The sequence below is a fragment of the Neoarius graeffei genome, chromosome 27 (assembly GCF_027579695.1).
Source record: "Neoarius graeffei isolate fNeoGra1 chromosome 27, fNeoGra1.pri, whole genome shotgun sequence".
NCBI classification, from domain to species: domain Eukaryota; kingdom Metazoa; phylum Chordata; class Actinopteri; order Siluriformes; family Ariidae; genus Neoarius; species Neoarius graeffei.
The window spans coordinates 30,757,858-30,776,385 of NC_083595.1; the positions used below are offsets into that span (position 1 = coordinate 30,757,858).

General features: G+C 42.3%; 1 protein-coding gene across 2 annotated transcripts in view; it reads left to right on the forward strand.

The window, feature by feature from the left end:
* The window catches only part of adam10a (ADAM metallopeptidase domain 10a), a 287,101-nt gene that overhangs the window by 253,929 nt on the left and 14,644 nt on the right, over window positions 1-18,528 (forward strand). For both annotated transcript variants that reach the window (XM_060911474.1, XM_060911475.1), the window contains exons 9-15: window positions 7,075-7,238; window positions 7,776-7,959; window positions 10,531-10,681; window positions 15,069-15,252; window positions 15,465-15,573; window positions 15,828-16,048; window positions 16,195-16,321. In XM_060911474.1, coding sequence (XP_060767457.1) covers window positions 7,075-7,238; window positions 7,776-7,959; window positions 10,531-10,681; window positions 15,069-15,252; window positions 15,465-15,573; window positions 15,828-16,048; window positions 16,195-16,321 — 1,140 coding nt within the window. The remainder of the gene's footprint in view (window positions 1-7,074; window positions 7,239-7,775; window positions 7,960-10,530; window positions 10,682-15,068; window positions 15,253-15,464; window positions 15,574-15,827; window positions 16,049-16,194; window positions 16,322-18,528) is intronic.

Sequence of the window (18,528 nt, forward strand, 5' to 3'; positions counted from 1 at the left end):
GAAAATTATCCATCCATTGAGTTCCCCGACATCTCAAACTACCTGGTGCTGCAGACATCGTTCTACACGGACACACAGATGAAAACCTGGAAGAGCATGCAGGAGTACAACTTTTTATATGTGGCTGGGTAAAAGATCTGGGGATCAGGACACTACAAGGTAAATCCTGTATTGTTTATGCCTGGGTAAATAGGCATTTTTGGGGTTTTTTTGTACACGTCTTTGCGATGATTGCTAAGATGCTACAAGTTTTAGTATTGGGTCGAAACAAACCACAGCTGTTTGATTCTGACTCCTCCCTGCTCTTCTCTTCTGGATAAATCATTCAAAAAGATCCACAGAAACCCCTTTAAAGACTTGGGGATTGGTGAAACAGGATGGAGAAGTAGTTATCACGGCTCTCTGTAACTGCATGGCCGGGGAAGCAGTTTCATGCCGTTAACTCGTGAGCTCTGCTTTAATGTTTCTGTGGATCGTCTCGATTATCTTATCCATCTAGTTCACTGTAGGAGCCAAATCTACATCATCGCCCTTGTCAAGTGTATGCTGTAAAGATTACTCGGACATCCTGATAAATAAAGTGAAAACACGCGTTAGTTTACAGCATGGCAATCACGATCAAACACTAAACAAAACCACGTGAGGACTTACTGTAAGCGTCTCCTGAACTTCAAAACATCACAAAGTTAAAGGAAAATGGCGAGAAAAGTGATTCGCGAATCCAAACTAAATAAATCCGAGGAATTTACAAACCTTTCACAAAGTGATCACTGCAAACTCGAGGGTTTTTTGACTCGGCTCCTTTCCATCACAGCGAAAGGCTCAAGACCCGCCTTTATCATTTGTCTTTTGGTAAAACCCTTTGCTCTTTCACCCTTTTTTATCACGTCACAGGGAACCTGGAAGACGTTTTCATCAGGTTCACGATTTTTGATTCGACGGCGCAAAACAACCCAAGCATCGGGCATTTTAACGACGAGCACAGTGCCGCAGTGATAGTAACGCTTTATGAACAGTGAGCTCAGCTGACCACCACTTCGTGTCTCATCTCATCTCATTATCTCTAGCCGCTTTATCCTTCTACAGGGTCGCAGGCAAGCTGGAGCCTATCCCAGCTGACTACGGGCGAAAGGCGGGGTACACCCTAGACAAGTCGCCAGGTCATCACAGGGCTGACACATAGACACAGACAACCATTCACACTCACATTCACACCTACGGTCAATTTAGAGTCACCAGTTAACCTAACCTGCATGTCTTTGGACTGTGGGGGAAACCGGAGCACCCGGAGGAAACCCACGTGGACACGGGGAGAACATGCAAACTCCACACAGAAAGGCCCTCGCTGGCCACGGGGCTCGAACCCGGACCTTCTTGCTGTGAGGCGACAGCGCTAACCACTACACCACCATGTTGCCCCCACTTCGTGTCTTGTATATCTAATGAGGCGGATGTGACGTCACATGCAACCCATCTATATAAAGTAAAACGACATCATCATAGATGAGGATTACTCATAAGCCAACTTACTGGATTTTTTAAAAATTAATTTCTAGCTGTTTATTTCATATCACCGTCGTGTGTAGCTGCTTTTGAATTAACAGTTGAATTTCTATTTAGATAGTTAGTTAGTTACTAGTAAAATTAGTGTTTTTGTCTCAGACATAAATTGACTGTCACAATGTTATTTTTTTTATTAATGTCGTCATGTTTTGTTGTAACGGCAACAAATCCATATTTTCATTAGCTAGCTGAATTAATAACACTATTTTTATTCTTTACAATTCATTTCAATTTGGCACATAAGTAAGATGGCCATGTGACACCGTAGGGAGTGTAAGGAGACATGTGAGTCATTTCAGCCACTGGAACACTATGTAGGACATTGGGATGGACCACCACTGACCTGAGGACCAGCTCTTTAGTAGTTTGAGATTAGGAACCAGAACCAAAGACCTAACGCATGCGCTAAATCTCCCTGTCTCGTCTCTGACGCTGTGTCTGGCTGTGGGTCACTGTTCAGAATGCATGCGCTATTAATCTATAATGAGATCTTTCTGAGAGTTTGAGGTGAGGAAGAGGATGATGAAGGCCATGTGAGGTACGTGGCACGCTGTTGTATATCTCTGCCATACAGAGCAAGAGCGGCCTCCATTAACCTGCACTCATACTGATAAAATCTCTGTCTTACACTGTTGCAGTTCTGCTCTCTGTGTGTGTGTGTGTGTGTGTGTGTGTGTGTGTGTGTGTGTGTGTGTGTGTGTGTGTGTGTGTGTGTTTTCTCGCATGAGTCCACAGGCTCTTTAGGCTTTTAATAGTTTTCTGAAAAAGTCATTAGAAAATTCATTGCCAACAAACGCACATAAAAAAAAAAATCCTGACGATCTATACGAGCTAATTACCGTTGTTCTTATGCTTCTGATTTTATCCCAAATGAAACCTGCCTTGTTCGGAAGAGAGAGTGGAAAAAACCTCTTGAGTACTCCTGTAAAAGCACATCAGTGAACGCTAAGACGGGCTTCATACTGCACTCTGATCATCAATGAGTTTCTACTCAGAAGGGCTTCATACTATCAGACGTGCTGTCTGTATGCAGAGAGTGTGGTGTGTGAAATTACTCATTCACAAAGACATTTTTGTAACTTTTGCAATCTTTGAAGACACACCGGTAAGTGTTGATTGGTCCGTAGTGAATCATATGCTATAGAGATCTTGCAGTCACGTGACCGGAAAGTACACAGCCGCCATCTTGTCGGTCAACAGCACAGCTGAATATTGCTGCACTCGTGTACAGAATGGATCAATTTCAACCGACGGACCACACGGCTCATTTTTCTAATGAACAGATAACTAGATATATGTCTAAAATAAACGATCTACAGATTAGTGACCCTTATGGCTTTCCGGACGGAGTTTTCACGACCGTGTCAGTGGATTTTGAACTGCCAGAGGTGGAATACCCGGATGTGTATAATTACCTCATTAACTTTCCCTCGCTGTTCAGTGGTGAAGCACTGCGTGCTTATAAATCTCTGGACAGTTATTTTTACAGAAATTCAGGATTTGTCAGCGACTCACTTGTGGCATCTTGTAAACAAGAAAATGATCCTCACTGGACGGGTAAGTCACTTAAGTATTGAGTATAGCACTGACCAGCCGATTATAGAATAGAATAAGGTAATTCCAAATCGTCCGTCTTGTTTACATGGATCTGGCGTTGGAGAGGTAGAGGCTTAGCAGTGGAGATTTGAGTGGCTGTTTTCTGAGCTTAGTCAACAGGCCGGCTCTGCAGCCTCGCTTTTGCTTCCTCTCCTGGCGCCACCTCCTTAGCTTTGCTTCCAATAACAATCCACGGAGACCCCGCTGGTCTCGCTATCTCGTCCGGAATGTTTTTTTTTTTTCTCGTCCGGAATGTTGTGCATGCGATGGAAATCGCTACAAACCGTCATTTTCTGCTGGAAACCAATGTCCAGTAAGTCCATACGGTTGTAGTGGATATTGAAGTCCGGTACAGACGAACAACACGCAAAAATACACACAAAAAACATAAAAAACGTGCACAGGTAGGGAGAGCTTGTAGCCGCAGCCGTTGTAGTAGAATTGTATATAGTAGGGTTTTCCAGAAGAAAAGGTAGAAGTAGAAGGCGGAAATATGGCGTTTGACCGACAAGATGGCGTCTGTCACAATCTGGATCGGCTGTGACGTCACATGCAAGTGCTCCATAGCCTTCTCAGTTACCAGATCAACACTGACGAGAGAATTAAGCTGTGTCCGAAATCACTCGCTCATTCACTACTCCCTGCTCACTATCTAGGGAATTCTATTCAAAAGACTATACAGGGTGTTTCAACAAAATTTGATGTCATTTCACAATCTAATAACTTTACCAATTCTCGTTCAGTTGACCTCAAATTAACAGCATGTGTGGAAACAGGTCAAGATTTTATCTTTAATGCTTTTTGATTTTTTAAAAATCTTTTTAGCTATAGAAATGCCATTCAGTGGAAAAGGCGTTTTGTGTGTTTGAGTACGCTTGAACACATTCGAACAAGACTATACAGCATGCGTTTATGAGAGAATTCTCTAAAAATGCACCAACCGCAATGCAGATTAGGACATGGCACAAAAAGTTCAAAGAGGAAGGCTGTCTGTGCAGGGGCAAAAGGACAACCTGGATGACCACCAGCATCGGAAGAGACGGTTGAACGAGCGGGTTCGCAAATATTGAAAATTTGTGAAATCGTTCATGGAATCTACATACCTTTTGGATTTCTCATTCAGATTTTGAGGAATAAATCTTATTGTGGCAGTTCTCGTGTAGGGGCGGAGCACAGAATACGGCAGGACAGAGCTCAGGTTGATAACTGTTTTATTGTCACACTTTTCAGCGAACACTTTACTCAAACACACAGACAGCCACACACACAACCGGCGTCTGGTTCGGGGGAGAGACCCTCTGCTCTCTGCTCTCTCTCTTTAAATAGGGCGCGGTCACTGGGAAGACACACACAAACAGGTTAATTAACGTCAGGTGTAGTGATTCTGCCACTTACCTTCCCTGACTCCGCCCTCCTGTCACAGACTGGCGCTTGACCACGCCTCCGCTGCCACACTTATATCGCTCAACATTAAGCCTGTTCAGTTTCATTTGCCTAGACTATGTACAGTTGTGATCAGAAGTTTACATACAGTGACATGAATGTCATCTTGGATATGAATGTCATGGCAATATTTGGGCTTTCAATAATTTCTTTGAACTGTTCTTTTTCTGTGGCAGAATGTACAGCATACATCTTTAATTAAAAAAAACTAGAATTTGGTGCACAAGTTTTAATTTTCTTTGGGTTTTCTGAAATCAACACAGGGGTCAAAAATATACATACAGCACACCTAATATTTGGGTAAAATGTCTCTTCGCAAGATTCACCTTGACCAAACGTTTTTGTTTACCATGAACAAGCATCTGGCAGAATTCTGGTTGGATATTTCATGACTCTTTATGGTAGAATCGGGAGAGTTCAATAAATTTTATTTTATTTTTTTTCTTGGCATGGACTCGACTTATAAGCAGGATCCATATGTTTTCAATAGGGTTGAAGTCAGGACTTGTTTTAAGTTTAATGTTAGACTGCTTTATCCTCCACAACCAGCTCTGATGCGTGTTTGGGTTCATTGTCCTGTTGTAACTCCCAAGTCGTGCTCAAGTTTCTGATGGTTTATGCTGAAGAATTCTGAGGTAGTCCTCCTCCTTCGTTATTCCATCCACTTTGTGCAATGAAGGCAGCAAAACAGCCCCAGAGCATGATGAGCCACCAGCTGGTACAGTGTCCCATCTTTGTCTTATCTGAACATACAGCTATCCTCCAGAAGGCTTTTTCTTTGTCTGTGTGGTCAGCTTCAAACTTTAAGCTTGAAGGTGTCAATTTTGGAGCAGGGGGTTATTTCTTGGATAGCAGCCTATTAGTCCATGGTGATCTGAACTGTAGACAGTGATCCATCAGCTTCCAGTTCATGGCAGGGCTGCGCTATGGTGGTTCCCAGGTTGTTCCTGACCATCCAAACCAATTTCCTTTCAGCTGAGGGTGACAGTTTGGGTTTTCTTGAAGCAAACTGGCTTGGCAAAGTGACTACACCTCACAATAACTTGGATACAATTATTTAAATTGATCATTGGGATTTGCAGTTGTTTAGAAATGACTCGAAGAGACATTCCGGAGTTGTGTACATCTGCAATCCTCTTTCTCAGATCTGCACTGAGCTCCTTGGACTTTCCCATTGTATTGTGTGTTGGTCAATCCAATGAGTGCGGTAAACAAACCCTTTTCATGAAGGCTCAGAGAAGCTACCAGCTGTAGTCAATCATGATCACTCACAGGAAGTTAAGAGACCTTGGCCTTGGCAAGATGAGAGACATTTTGGAAGTTTCAGCACCTCTGACTTAATAATCTAAGTGAGCGCGTGTACATTTTTGAACCTGTATGTATAATTTTGACCCTGTGTTGATTTCAGAAAACCCAAAGAAAATTAAAACTTGTGCACCAAATTCTAGTGGCTTTTTTTTTTTTTAAATTATAGATGTATCTTGTACAATAATTCTGCCACAGGAAAAAAAAAACAGTTCAGAGAAATTACTGAAAGCCCAAATATTGCCATGATATTCATATCCAAGATGACATTCATGTCACTGTATGTAAACTTCTGACCACAACTGTAGTTTCTGGGATATTTACATCTCAAATAATATCAAATTTTTTGAAACACCCTGTATAGTGAGCTCACTGGTAAAATGTAAAAACACTTTCGGACACTAGTCCGTCGCGCTGGTATTTGCATCATTACTATCGCACAATTAAAACGTGCCAGATCAGTCAGCTGGTGGGTTTTCAAAATAATAAACGCCTGCATGTATTTTTGTGATAAATCCATATTATACTGAGCGTCTTTCCCACATTAATCAATACAAAGTACCTGCATCTTTCAGTTCTTTTAAATCAAGGCTGAATCCTTTCTTCTTCGCCGCTGCCTTTTATTAAATCAGATTTGAGACTTTTGATTAATTCCTCGCTCTGCACTGTAATTTTTATTCTTGTATTTTATCTCTTGTGCTTGTTGTCATCAGGAAAAACAAACTATTGCTATACTCAATCTAAAATACTTAACGGTCTTAATGAAACAGCTTTTCTTTCAGCATGACCGCAGTGCATGATGGTACGGTATATATTGCTTGGTTAGTGACCATCGGTTGTACACTACTTTTCACGGTGCATTGTGGGATACGGTGAGTCCACTATATAGGGTGTAATAATTCTCACTATACATTCGGACAGCACTACAAAATGGCGAACTCACTACATAGTCCACTATATAGTGAGTGAGTAGTGAGTGATTTCGGACACAGCGTTAGACGTGACTTCCTGCCAACATCATCAAAGCACTGATTAAGGGACCATGTTTTGAGAGGTGCAGAATCTCTGCCTTTTTTCCCCTCACATGTGTCACCTGTTGATCAGGGTGTCTGTGGTTGTGACTGTTATAAAAGGAGTAATACTATAAATGTTTTCCACTATTTCCAGGAAGCTCTGGTGGGATTTGTGAGAAGAGTAAGCTCTACTCAGATGGCAAGAGGAAGTCTCTGAACACTGGCATCATCACCGTTCAGAACTATGGCAGCCACGTTCCCCCTAAAGTCTCTCACATCACCTTCGCACATGAGGTCGGGCACAACTTCGGCTCCCCTGTGAGTAGCAGCTGCTGGTTCTAAGGACAGTTCAGGATGCTAAAGGATTGTGGAATGACCCTGTATTCACACTAGCAACCAGCAAGTCACGCAAGAATAACCTTTCTGCATCATTTGCGTAAAATGAATAAATTCTCTGTTCACATGTCGCTTGCTGCACCGTTGCTCACCGCTTTCTCGGACATTGCGACTTCCTGGCGCAGACATTCGTAGAAAATGAACAAGCGTCTGTACATTTGTGGCTTGCTGTTGTGAATGTAGGATAAGAACCACACACGTTCCTGTTTTGCGGTTCTGATACACTGCATTAACTCTGGCACTTGTGTAAAAGAATAGTTCTTTTAAAATCAGCTGCATACTATGTATGGGCTGTATTGTAGCATCAAAATACAGCAGCTAAAGGCTAATTGAATGCATTCATTGCAGTATCTGCCTACGACAAACAAAAGGCCACTGTCCAAGTTTATATTGTACATTTTGCCTTTGGTCTGGAGTAACTGTCATGTCTTCACCTCTCTCCTCCTCTCCACTTGGCAGCATGACTCAGGCAGTGAGTGTACTCCTGGAGAGTCGAGGAACTCTGAGATGAAGGAGCGAGGCAACTACATCATGTACGCCAGAGCCACATCTGGAGACAAGTTAAACAACAACAAGTTCTCCATCTGCAGCATCCGTAACATCAGCCAGGTGTTGGAAAAGAAGAGAGCCTTGTGTTTTGTCGGTAAGAGTTTTCTGCATACAGCCAGTGTCTCCAAGCACCTAATGGGATTAATGTTAAAGGAAAAGATCAGCTACAGAAAGTCTTCCTAAGCCTGAATGTTTGGTGTGTGTGTGTGTGCACAGTTTGCTACTGTGTTTTTGCTCTGGAGCGATGACAATGATACAGCTAACAAGTATTAATTCTATCCACATCATGGGCGATTGCTCTAAGACAACGAGGGAGGCTCAGCCTCCTCTAAAAATGACGAACATCGTGTAGGATGAATTGCGCTAGGCTTATGTTATAGCCGACCTTATAACATTGCTATTTCAGATCTAGAATCATAGAAATATATGTGCTCAACCCAACTACAGTGCGAAATCATTCCCTTATAACTTTCCCCAGTTCGCCTAATGTGTGCGTGAGTTTTTCCCCCTCGTGACAGCGCGATGCAGCCCAGCCTCAGTGGATTGGGAGCTATGTGCTTGTCAATCTCAAAATGCAAGACGATTATTGGACAAATACTGCGAAAACGCCCGCCCACGGAGTCCCACGGACTCCCAGCCTCAATGGACTTCAATGGCATTTGGGAGCTATGCGCTTGTCAGTCTCAAAATGCAAGACGGTTATTGGACAAATACTGCGAAAATGCCCGCCCACGCACTCCGAGCCTCACATGGGAGGGACATGGCAGTTTCCGCGAGGAGACTGGTGATTGGTGAAAGCGACCAGATATTTTCTTTGATTGACAGCTCGTTTCAACTATAGACAGGCAGCACAGTGTTGCCAGATTGGGCGGTTTTAAGTGCATTTTGGCGGGTTTTGAACATATTTTGGGCTGGATAACGTCAGCAGTATCTGGCAACATCAGTTCAGTCCCATGCGGATTCGCGAGTGCTGTGGTGTATTGTAAGAGATCGGCTTACATTTCGATTTCATTCATTACATACGGTTTCTACCAGCTTTTTTAGTTTGTATATATTTTCATTGTAAATAAAGTGTAAATATAGTGTTGTCAAGTTTGCTATCTTAGTTCCAGAAATTTCGTTTATTTGAGTGACTGAACTTGAACTTGAGGGGGCTAGTCAGCTAGCAAGAAAGCTGCGCACGGATGCCAAGCATTGCTGATTTAATTTTGGCGAAGCCATTTGCCAGTCTTCCTTTCGAGGAAAAAATTAAAATTAAAGAGCAGGGTAGACCAACGCCTCAAATTGACTTGGTGAAAAAGGTAGGGAATAATACTTGTTCCTTTCAGCTCTCCTGGTACGAGAAAGTGAATTGGCTAACAGCAAGTGACCCACATCAACAACAGTAAATAGGCTACTTTAGTAATATGTCATGGATGGACCAAAAATATAGAATCTATTTAAAATGTTTATGCTGAGTATATTATATTGGAATATATGTTTTTCTGGATATGAATTAAACACCGCTACAATTTGGAAAACATTTTTAAACAAAAACACAGCCGAGGTCAATTTTTAAACAACATGCCACAATTTTAAAATATAAAATGCTAAAATATATACCCCCCCCAACACCACCATCATGTATATTGGACAGTAGGCTAATGGGCCAAAAGAACCTGTTATTTCACAGTTTGTGACCCTGCCAACAATCAGCCAGATCAGAGGCAAGAGTATGGGCAAAATTGATGTGTTTTTTCTTTTAAAATCTGGAAATATCGTAACCGACCAGCCTCCCCTGTTTGAAAGACTACCAGCCGCCACTGATCCACATTCACTGGATATGAGCAATCACGCACTCTGATTGGCTACTCTACTACTAGGATATCAGCTCATATACCGTGAGTAGACAAAAACAAAATGGCAGAGCGTGTTGCTGAACCAACCGAGGATGAAATAAAAACTCTACTTGAAAACTAACCCCCCCCCCAAAATGCAACAAAATATGGAATGAAAGTATTTGATGGTAAGAACGTATCTTTTTATTTTTCAAGAATTATGATTAGTATAGCATTTTTCACAAATTGCTCCCGTCATTTCGCCGGTTTGTTTACATTCTAAGTGAAAATTATTTTGTCGGATGTTTTGTATAAAGTTTTCATCTATCGAATTTGCGAAAAATAAAAATGCTCTGTTTGTCAAAATCCAGTGAATGTGGATAGAATAAAACAGTTATTCCACTCAATCTCGTCGTACATGGTTTATAGTTGACTCAGCGCTACATGCCTCATCGGCTATCAGCTCATATACGACTCGATTTCGTGGTATAACCGTTAAATATAGGCACTAGTTTAGCAACGTGCAGCTATATATGCAGGAAGCTGCATCAGGACATTGCAGCGCTGAAACGGGTAGAAGAATCTTATTTCCAGGTAGGAGGTGTTAGCCAAAGGGTGAAGGTGGAATTGTGTTTTCAAAGTGATTTGGAGATTAATTTGGTTCCACTTTCATTTCAAACTTAAAACATGTTAAAAAAATAAATCAGGACTGCATTGGGACTAAAAATAAAAAAAAATTTCACATTATTGTTTTGATGAACCAGTTCCTTTAAGTTTTCTTTGTGCTACTATCATGTCAGTTTCCCAGCTTTGCTGAAAACAGTCTCTAAATTTCCTCCTCTCCTCAGAGTCTGGGCAGCCGATATGTGGAAACGGTATGGTGGAGGCTGGAGAACAGTGCGACTGTGGCTACAGTGATCAGTGTAAAGACCGTTGCTGCTACAGCGCCAATGAGCCAGATGGCAGAAAGTGCACACTGAAGCTTGAGACCAAGTGCAGGTATGTGCTGAGGGTGGAACGCCCACTGCAGCTTTCATGAATGTTCATGAGATCATCCAATCCCCTTTTGCGTGTTTTAGCAGCGGACAAATCCAATTCATTATCATCATACAAGTGAAAGCTCAGAGTGCTCACTAAGCCCCGTGATGTGGTTGCTCATAATTAAATAGGATAGAAAGTGTTAGATAATATAATTAATGCAAATTTATGCTAAGATACTTAGCTAGTTCAGTGCATTAATACAGATAAGGGATATGAGGAGGGATGCCAGCAACTTGACGGCAAAAATGAATGTGTGTTCAAATTGCTAGGTCTTGGGGGAAGGTGATCTTATAAATCACATTTCTACACAAGATATGTTTGGATTCTCTGCAAAGCTTAGTAATATTATTCACACATTTATTTGTTGGTATGATTAATCATTACTAATGCTTCACTTCTACTTAAGAGTGTATATCATCTGCTAAAACAGACAGGTGTTATAATGTATTTGAGTAATATTCATTATTATCCCTGGAAATCCATGCTGTGTTAATGTACAGAAGGTGGTTGCTCTTAAGGCAGCCTGGATTGTTTGTGCCTGTTGGTCTCTGTACCCAGCCGGCGCTGACTGAGTGTGTAGTTTGTCAGTGCGCTGTCACTATGCTGACTATGCCATGGTGTATGCACTTGGAACGGCCAAATAGCTTTAGATTCTCTCAGATTTCTTCTGTGTCCCAATATGTAATGTACAGTGGTGCTTGAAAGTTTGTGAACCCTTTAGAATTTTCTATATTTCTGCATAAATATGACCTAAAACATCATCAGATTTTCACACAAGTCCTAAAAGTAGATAAAGAGAACCCAGTTAAACAAATGAGATAAAAATATTGTACTTGGTCATTTATTTATTGAGGAAAATGATCCAATATTACAGATCTGTGAGTGGCAAAAGTATGTGAACCTTTGCTTTCAGTATCTGGTGTGACCCCCTTGTGCAGCAATAACTGCAACTAAACGTTTGCGGTAACTGTTGATCAGTCCTGCACACCGGCTTGGAGGAATTTTAGCCCATTCCTCCGTACAGGACAGTTTCAACTCTGGGATGTTGGTGGGTTTCATCACATGAACTGCTCGCTTCAGGTCCTTCCACAACGTTTCGATTGGATTAAGGTCAGGACTTTGACTTGGCCATTCCAAAACATTAACTTTATTCTTCTTTAACCATTCTTTGGTAGAACGACTTGTGTGCTTAGGGTCGTTGTCTTGCTGCATGACCCACCTTCTCTTGAGATTCAGTTCATGGACAGATGTCCTGACGTTTTCCTTTAGAATTTGCTGGTATAATTCAGAATTCATTGTTCCATCAATGATGGCAAGCCATCCTGGCCCAGATGCAGCAGAACAGGCCCAAACCATGATACTACCACCACCATGTTTCACAGCTGGGATGAGGTTCTTATGCTGGAATGCAGTGTTTTCCTTTCTCCAAACATAACGCTTCTCATTTAAACAAAAAAGTTCTATTTTGGTCTCATTCGTCCACAAAACATTTTTCCAATAGCCTTCTGGCTTGTCCACATGATCTTTAGAAAACTGCAGACGAGCAGCAATGTTCTTTTTGGAGAGCAGTGGCTTTCTCCTTGCAACCCTGCCATGCACACCATTGTTGTTCAGTGTTCTCCTGATGGTGGACTCATAAACATTGGCCAATGTGAGAGAGGCCTTCAGTTGCTTAGAAGTTACCCTGGAGTCCTTTGTGACCTCGCTGACTATTACACACCTTGCTCTTGGAGTGATCTTTGTTGGTCGACCACTCCTGGGGAGGGTAACAATGGTCTTGACTTTCCTCCATTTGTACACAATCTGTCTGACTGTGGATTGGTGGAGTCCAAACTCTTTAGAGATGGTTTTGTAACCTTTTCCAGCCTGATGAGCATCAACAACGCTTTTTCTGAGGTCCTCAGAAATCTGCTTTGTTTGTGCCATGATACGCTTCCACAAATGTGTTGTGAAGATCAGACTTTGATAGATCCCTGTTCTTTAAATAAAACAGGGTGCCCACTCACACCTGATTGAAAACACTTGACTCTAATTTCACCTTCAAATTAACTGCTAATCCTAGAGGTTCACATACTTTTGCCTCTCACAGATATGTAATATTGGATCATTTTCCTCAATAAATAAATGACCAAGTATAATATTTTTGTCTCATTTGTTTAACTGGGTTCTCTTTATCTACTTTTAGGACTTGTGTGAAAATCTGATGATGTTTGAGGTCATATTTATGCAGAAATATAGAAAATTCGAAAGGGTTCACAAACTTTCAAGCAACACTATATTGTTACTTCAGTTGTGCTATAATTTCGTTGGTCCTGAATGACTTTGTTGCTGTGATTTGGTCTTGACTTTATAGAATGATTGTGGATGATTGCTGTTGTTTTGGTGGTTCGCCATTTTGATTTAAATAAGCAAATACATAAGAGCCTTTGATTGGATAATTACTCCAGTGATTAATGTGTGGGGCGGCACGGTGGTGTAGTGGTTAGCGCTGTCGCCTCACAGCAAGAAGGTCCTGGGTTCGAGCCCCGGGGCCGGCGAGGGCCTTTCTGTGTGGAGTTTGCATGTTCTCCCCGTGTCCGCGTGGGTTTCCTCCGGGTGCTCCGGTTTCCCCCACAGTCCAAAGACATGCAGGTTAGGTTAACTGGTGACTCTAAATTGACCGTAGGTGTGAATGTGAGTGTGAATGGTTGTCTGTGTCTATGTGTCAGCCCTGTGATGACCTGGCGACTTGTCTAGGGTGTACCCCGCCTTTCGCCCGTAGTCAGCTGGGATAGGCTCCAGCTTGCCTGCGACCCTGTAGAAGGATAAAGCAGCTAGAGATAACGAGATGAGATGAGATTAATGTGTTTCAGCTAGCAAGAATTCTTTTAACCCAAACTGATGCAGTGAGTAGCTTCTTATTTCTTAAACAAACATGTCGGAAGACGTATCCTGTGCTCATGGAAAAGATGTTACTGTGTTACAGATGGGTCAAAGTATTGGCCTGCATCAAGTAAAGAAAACAACTAAGGAGATTACTGACTGGAATTGGGTTAAGAACTGTCCAACACATTATAAAAACCTGCTGAACCGTCAACTTCGTGGAAAAAATGTGGTTGGAAAAAGATCCTGACTGACCATGATCAGAGATCACTTAAATGCTGAATCATAAAAAAAAATCGACAGTAGAACTCACGGCTATGTTTTATAGTGGAAGTAAGAGCATTTCCACACTGTGTGATGACGACTCACAGGATTGATAATAAACAGCTGGATGTCCATAAGAAAGCCACCTGTTAGTCAGACTAATGAGGAGAAAAGGCTTCAGTTTGCTAGGGAGCACCAAGATTGGACTCTGGAGCAATGGAAGATCATCACGTGGTTTGATAAGTCCAGATTTACCCTGTTCCTGAGTGATGGGTGTGTCAGGGTAAGAAGGGAAGCACATGAAGCGATGCATCCATCATGCATAGTGGCCACTGTACAAGCCTCTGGAGGCAGTGTTCTGATCCGGGGTTGCTTCAGTTGGTCAGGTCGAGGCTCAGCAACGTTATGGGGCAATAAAATGAAGTCAGTTGACAACCTGAATGACCAGGTTCACATCAATGGATCTTTTCTTTCTTGATGGCATAAAATTAGGGCTCAGATTGTGAAAGAGTGGTTCAGGGAGCACGAGGAATCATTTTCACACATAAATTGGCCACCACAGAGTCCCGACCTGAACCCCATTGAGAATCTTTGGGATGTGCTGGAGAAGACATTATGCAGTGGTTTGACTCTCCCATTGTCAAGACAAGATCTCGGTGAAAAAGTAATACGACTCTGGACTGAAATAAATGTTGCGAAATTGCACAAGTTTATCGATACAATGCCATGACGAATGCATGCTGTAATCAGAGCTATAGGCAGTCCAACCAAATATTAGAGTGCGCAACTTTTTTTTTTTTGGAAGGGCAGTGTGTATGATGAATATCCATCCATCCATCCATCCATCCATCCGTTATCTGTAGCCACTTATCTTGTACAGGGTCGCAATGCCTGAGAAGAATGCACAAGAAGTGGTCGTAATGCACAAGAAGTGGTCCTAATGCCAAAATAATTATACCTGGCTAAGCGAGTGTTTTCTTTTGTGCCTCATGTACAATGTATGTTTTATTCCCTGGGATCTGGATCCTTTTTGAAATTTAGATGTATCGTGTTCGATTGTCAGGTCCTAGGTGTGATAATAGTGTTTGAGTTGCCTTGGTTAGCACCTTAAACATAACAGATCTGCTTTCAGTGATGAAATCTGTTCATTTATTGGCTCTTTAGTACTGCATTTGTTGCTTAATCAGGTCATTCTCTCTTTGCTTTAATCTTCTATCAGTCCTAGTCAGGGCCCATGCTGTACAGAACAGTGCGAGTTTAAGGGCCGTGATCAGAAGTGTAGGAACGAGTCTGATTGCGCTCTTGAGAGGATGTGCAGCGGCAACACAGCACAGTGTCCAGCCTCTGTACCAAAGGCGAATTTAACAGCGTGCCACGGAGACACACAAGTCTGCATCAATGGGGTATGTATTCTTGTGTGTGTGTGTGTGTGTGTGTGTGTGTGTGTGTGTGTGTGTGTGTGTGTATATGATTTTATCTCTTGGTGGAAATCAAATTTGCCTGGTAATTTGAAGATTAATGTCAGACTTTTTATACCAGTACATTTTTCTAGCCTTATGTGCTTACATTGAGCCCTCTGTGTCTATTTCTCTTTTCCCCCTCCTTCCCCTCTCAGGCTTGCACTGGCTCTATCTGTGTTCGTTATGGTCTGGAGATGTGCACGTGCGGCACTGAAGATGGGAAGGACGAGACAGAGTTGTGCCATGTTTGCTGCATGAAGAAGAGTGAGTGCAGTACGCCAACCCAAGCACTGGGGTTAAACGTTGTTCAGCTCCGCTGTGCACAATTTACACATACACATGCACACAGACATGTAGAACGTAATTGTCTTTAAACCAAAATCGGGGACCTAGCGGGGAGTTTATAATGTGCCACATTATGACCATTTAAGCAAATCCGGACTGTGCACACAAAATAAACCATTTTTTGTTTCCTGTGTGTGTTTTTTACATGTACACCTGCATCGGCACGTCCACAGATCAGCCCGACACGTGCAGAAGTACGGGCTCTGATGAATGGGCAGAACACTTCAAAAACAAGGTTCGCACGCTGCAGCCCGGATCTCCCTGTAATGACTTTAAAGGCTACTGTGATGTATTTATGAAGTGCAGACTGGTGGATGCTGACGGGCCACTGGCCAGACTCAAGAAGGCTATCTTTAACCCTGAGCTTTACGAGAGCATCGCTGAGTGGATAGTGGTAAGTACAGCTTTCTACATTCTCCTTCAGTGAGCCAGTGTGTGCTCAGAACAGTGTGGTTTTCAACAACCCAGGAAAGGGTTCTTTGTCTTTGTGGGATATGGTTTGCTGTGTTAGAATGCTTAACATGTGTGTATGTGTTCCAGGCTTATTGGTGGGCTGTGCTGTTGATGGGTATCGCTCTCATCCTGTTGATGGCTGGATTCATTAAGATCTGCAGTGTTCACACGCCAAGCAGCAACCCCAAACTACCCCCACCAAAACCACTGCCAGGTAATGCACCCACCAAACTGCTCCTCCCAAACCATTTCCAGGAAAAATACTCAATTAACCTGCCCCTCCCAAACCACTGTCCATAATATACTAAATTAACCCGCCCCTCCCAAACCACTGTCCATAATATACTAAATTAACCCGCCCCTCCCAAACCACTGCTGGATAAGATAAAACATAAGAACCTGTCCAAATGACCTTTTGCATTTGGATCTTACATTCCAATCACAAACTTTAAAAAAAAAAATTAAAAATTAGCCATTGTAAACATTCACTGCGAGTAATAAACCTCGCTTCTAGCCACCTGACCCCTCACACCACCTTTAAGAGTGTTAAGCTACTGCCAGTTAATTTACTACCCCACTAATCCCTTATGCATTACTTTAAAGGGCTGATGACATGAACATGACTTTATGCAATTTCTTAAATAAACTATACAACATGGCAAACATGTTAGATTTCTGTTATAATTACGTGAAAAGAAGCTGTTGTTACGCAAATATCCAACTTTTAATTGCACAGCGCAAGAAAACTGGGTCCGTGGCTCGCGGCCATGTTGTGATGTCAGCGGGAGAACACGCTGCGGTTCACTGGCTGTTCTACTCATAGACATCCTATGGTTCTACTCTGGTTCTACTCAATGGAAATGGCGCATGAAAACGCCGGTGAACTCTCTAGTGCTAGCTCTTCCTCTTCTGGGAGTCTAGAATTGTGTTGATCTCTTCCGAATAGAATCTATGATAGCCTACTCTCTTTACCCTTTGCCTCTCGTTGCTAGGCGGCAGTTACATGAAAGCCGCAAGCTTTCACAAGCAAATACATGACTGATATCACGCCGACTTTATGATTACATTTATGATTATCATGTAGAATCTATAGCTCTACGTACCTTTATCTTATGTCGTTTCACAACACATGTTCTGACAGGAGGACTGTCTTTGGATCCGGCATAGCTACTAGTAGACCCCCTCTGGAATACTGGCTGGCAGTGTTGCCAGATTGGGATTTTTCCCGCCCAGTTGAGCGGTTTCAAGTGCATTTTGGTGGGTTTTGAACATATTTTGAGCTGGAAAACGTCAGCAGTATCTTTTGCCAGATACTGCTGACGTTTTCCAGCCCAAAATATGTTCAAAACCCACCAAAATGCACTTGAAACCGCTCAACTGGGCGGGAAAAATCCCAATCTGGCAACACTGTGTAGGCACTGCTGATGGTAGTAACACACGTTTGTGCTGAACTGAACACCCAAGAGATTCTTTTAAGCTGGGAAGGGTGTCAAAACAATCCAAATCGAAGTGTTCAGAGCACAGGACGGATGTTGGCGAGGGCTCCCACTTGTCACGAGTGCGCCTGACTTGCTTCACCCACTTCGCATGCAGCTCGGGATCTCTGGGAAACTTGAATAAACTTACCCCATCCTTGTAGGTTTTGGAGCAAAAGCCAGCAACACAACGCGAAGGCATAATAACTAATATATATATATATATATATATATATAATGTATAATAATAATATTAATAATGACAAACTGAACACCTGTCGCATCAACAATAAACTGGTAAGTTAGGAGGAAGGTTCTTTCGCTGATGTCCTATAGCTCCTCCTCCTCCGTCTCCTGGGTGCTGCAGCCCCGTCAAATTTGCCCAAATAGCCGCGTTTTTTATCATAACTTGTAAAATAGGCGCCTTCGTGAATTAATATATGGATCATCGGGAATTACTTTTTATGTTATAAAACATCGCCAAAGATGTCAAAAACGTGTCATCAGCACTTTAATGGTTGTCTTCTGCCTTCTCTACAGAACACTGTATCAGATGAATTCTCAAGTGACTTCCATATCGAAACTCTGCACACTCTCACTTTAAATATGTGACAGTCATAAACTTTCCTCCTCGACGTAAACTATATTCAGGGCATCAGCTTTGGTCTGAAATTACTTTCTCTGAATCACAGCCAAGTCGTCCTATAGCACAGTGTAGCTCTGTGCCCCTGTGCAATAAAAAAAAACGCCAAGTGAAGTGAAGTGAAGAAATGAAAATGACTTTTGTTTGTACCTTCTCTCTCATCGTCAATAACACTGGAGCTCTTGCAGACACAGCACCCTGCTCACCTTCACCACTTCACTTTCTCATCCATTTGTTTAAAATCGAAGGGCTTTTTTTTTAGTCTTAGACCCACATTATGACACAATATCTGATATCAACTCA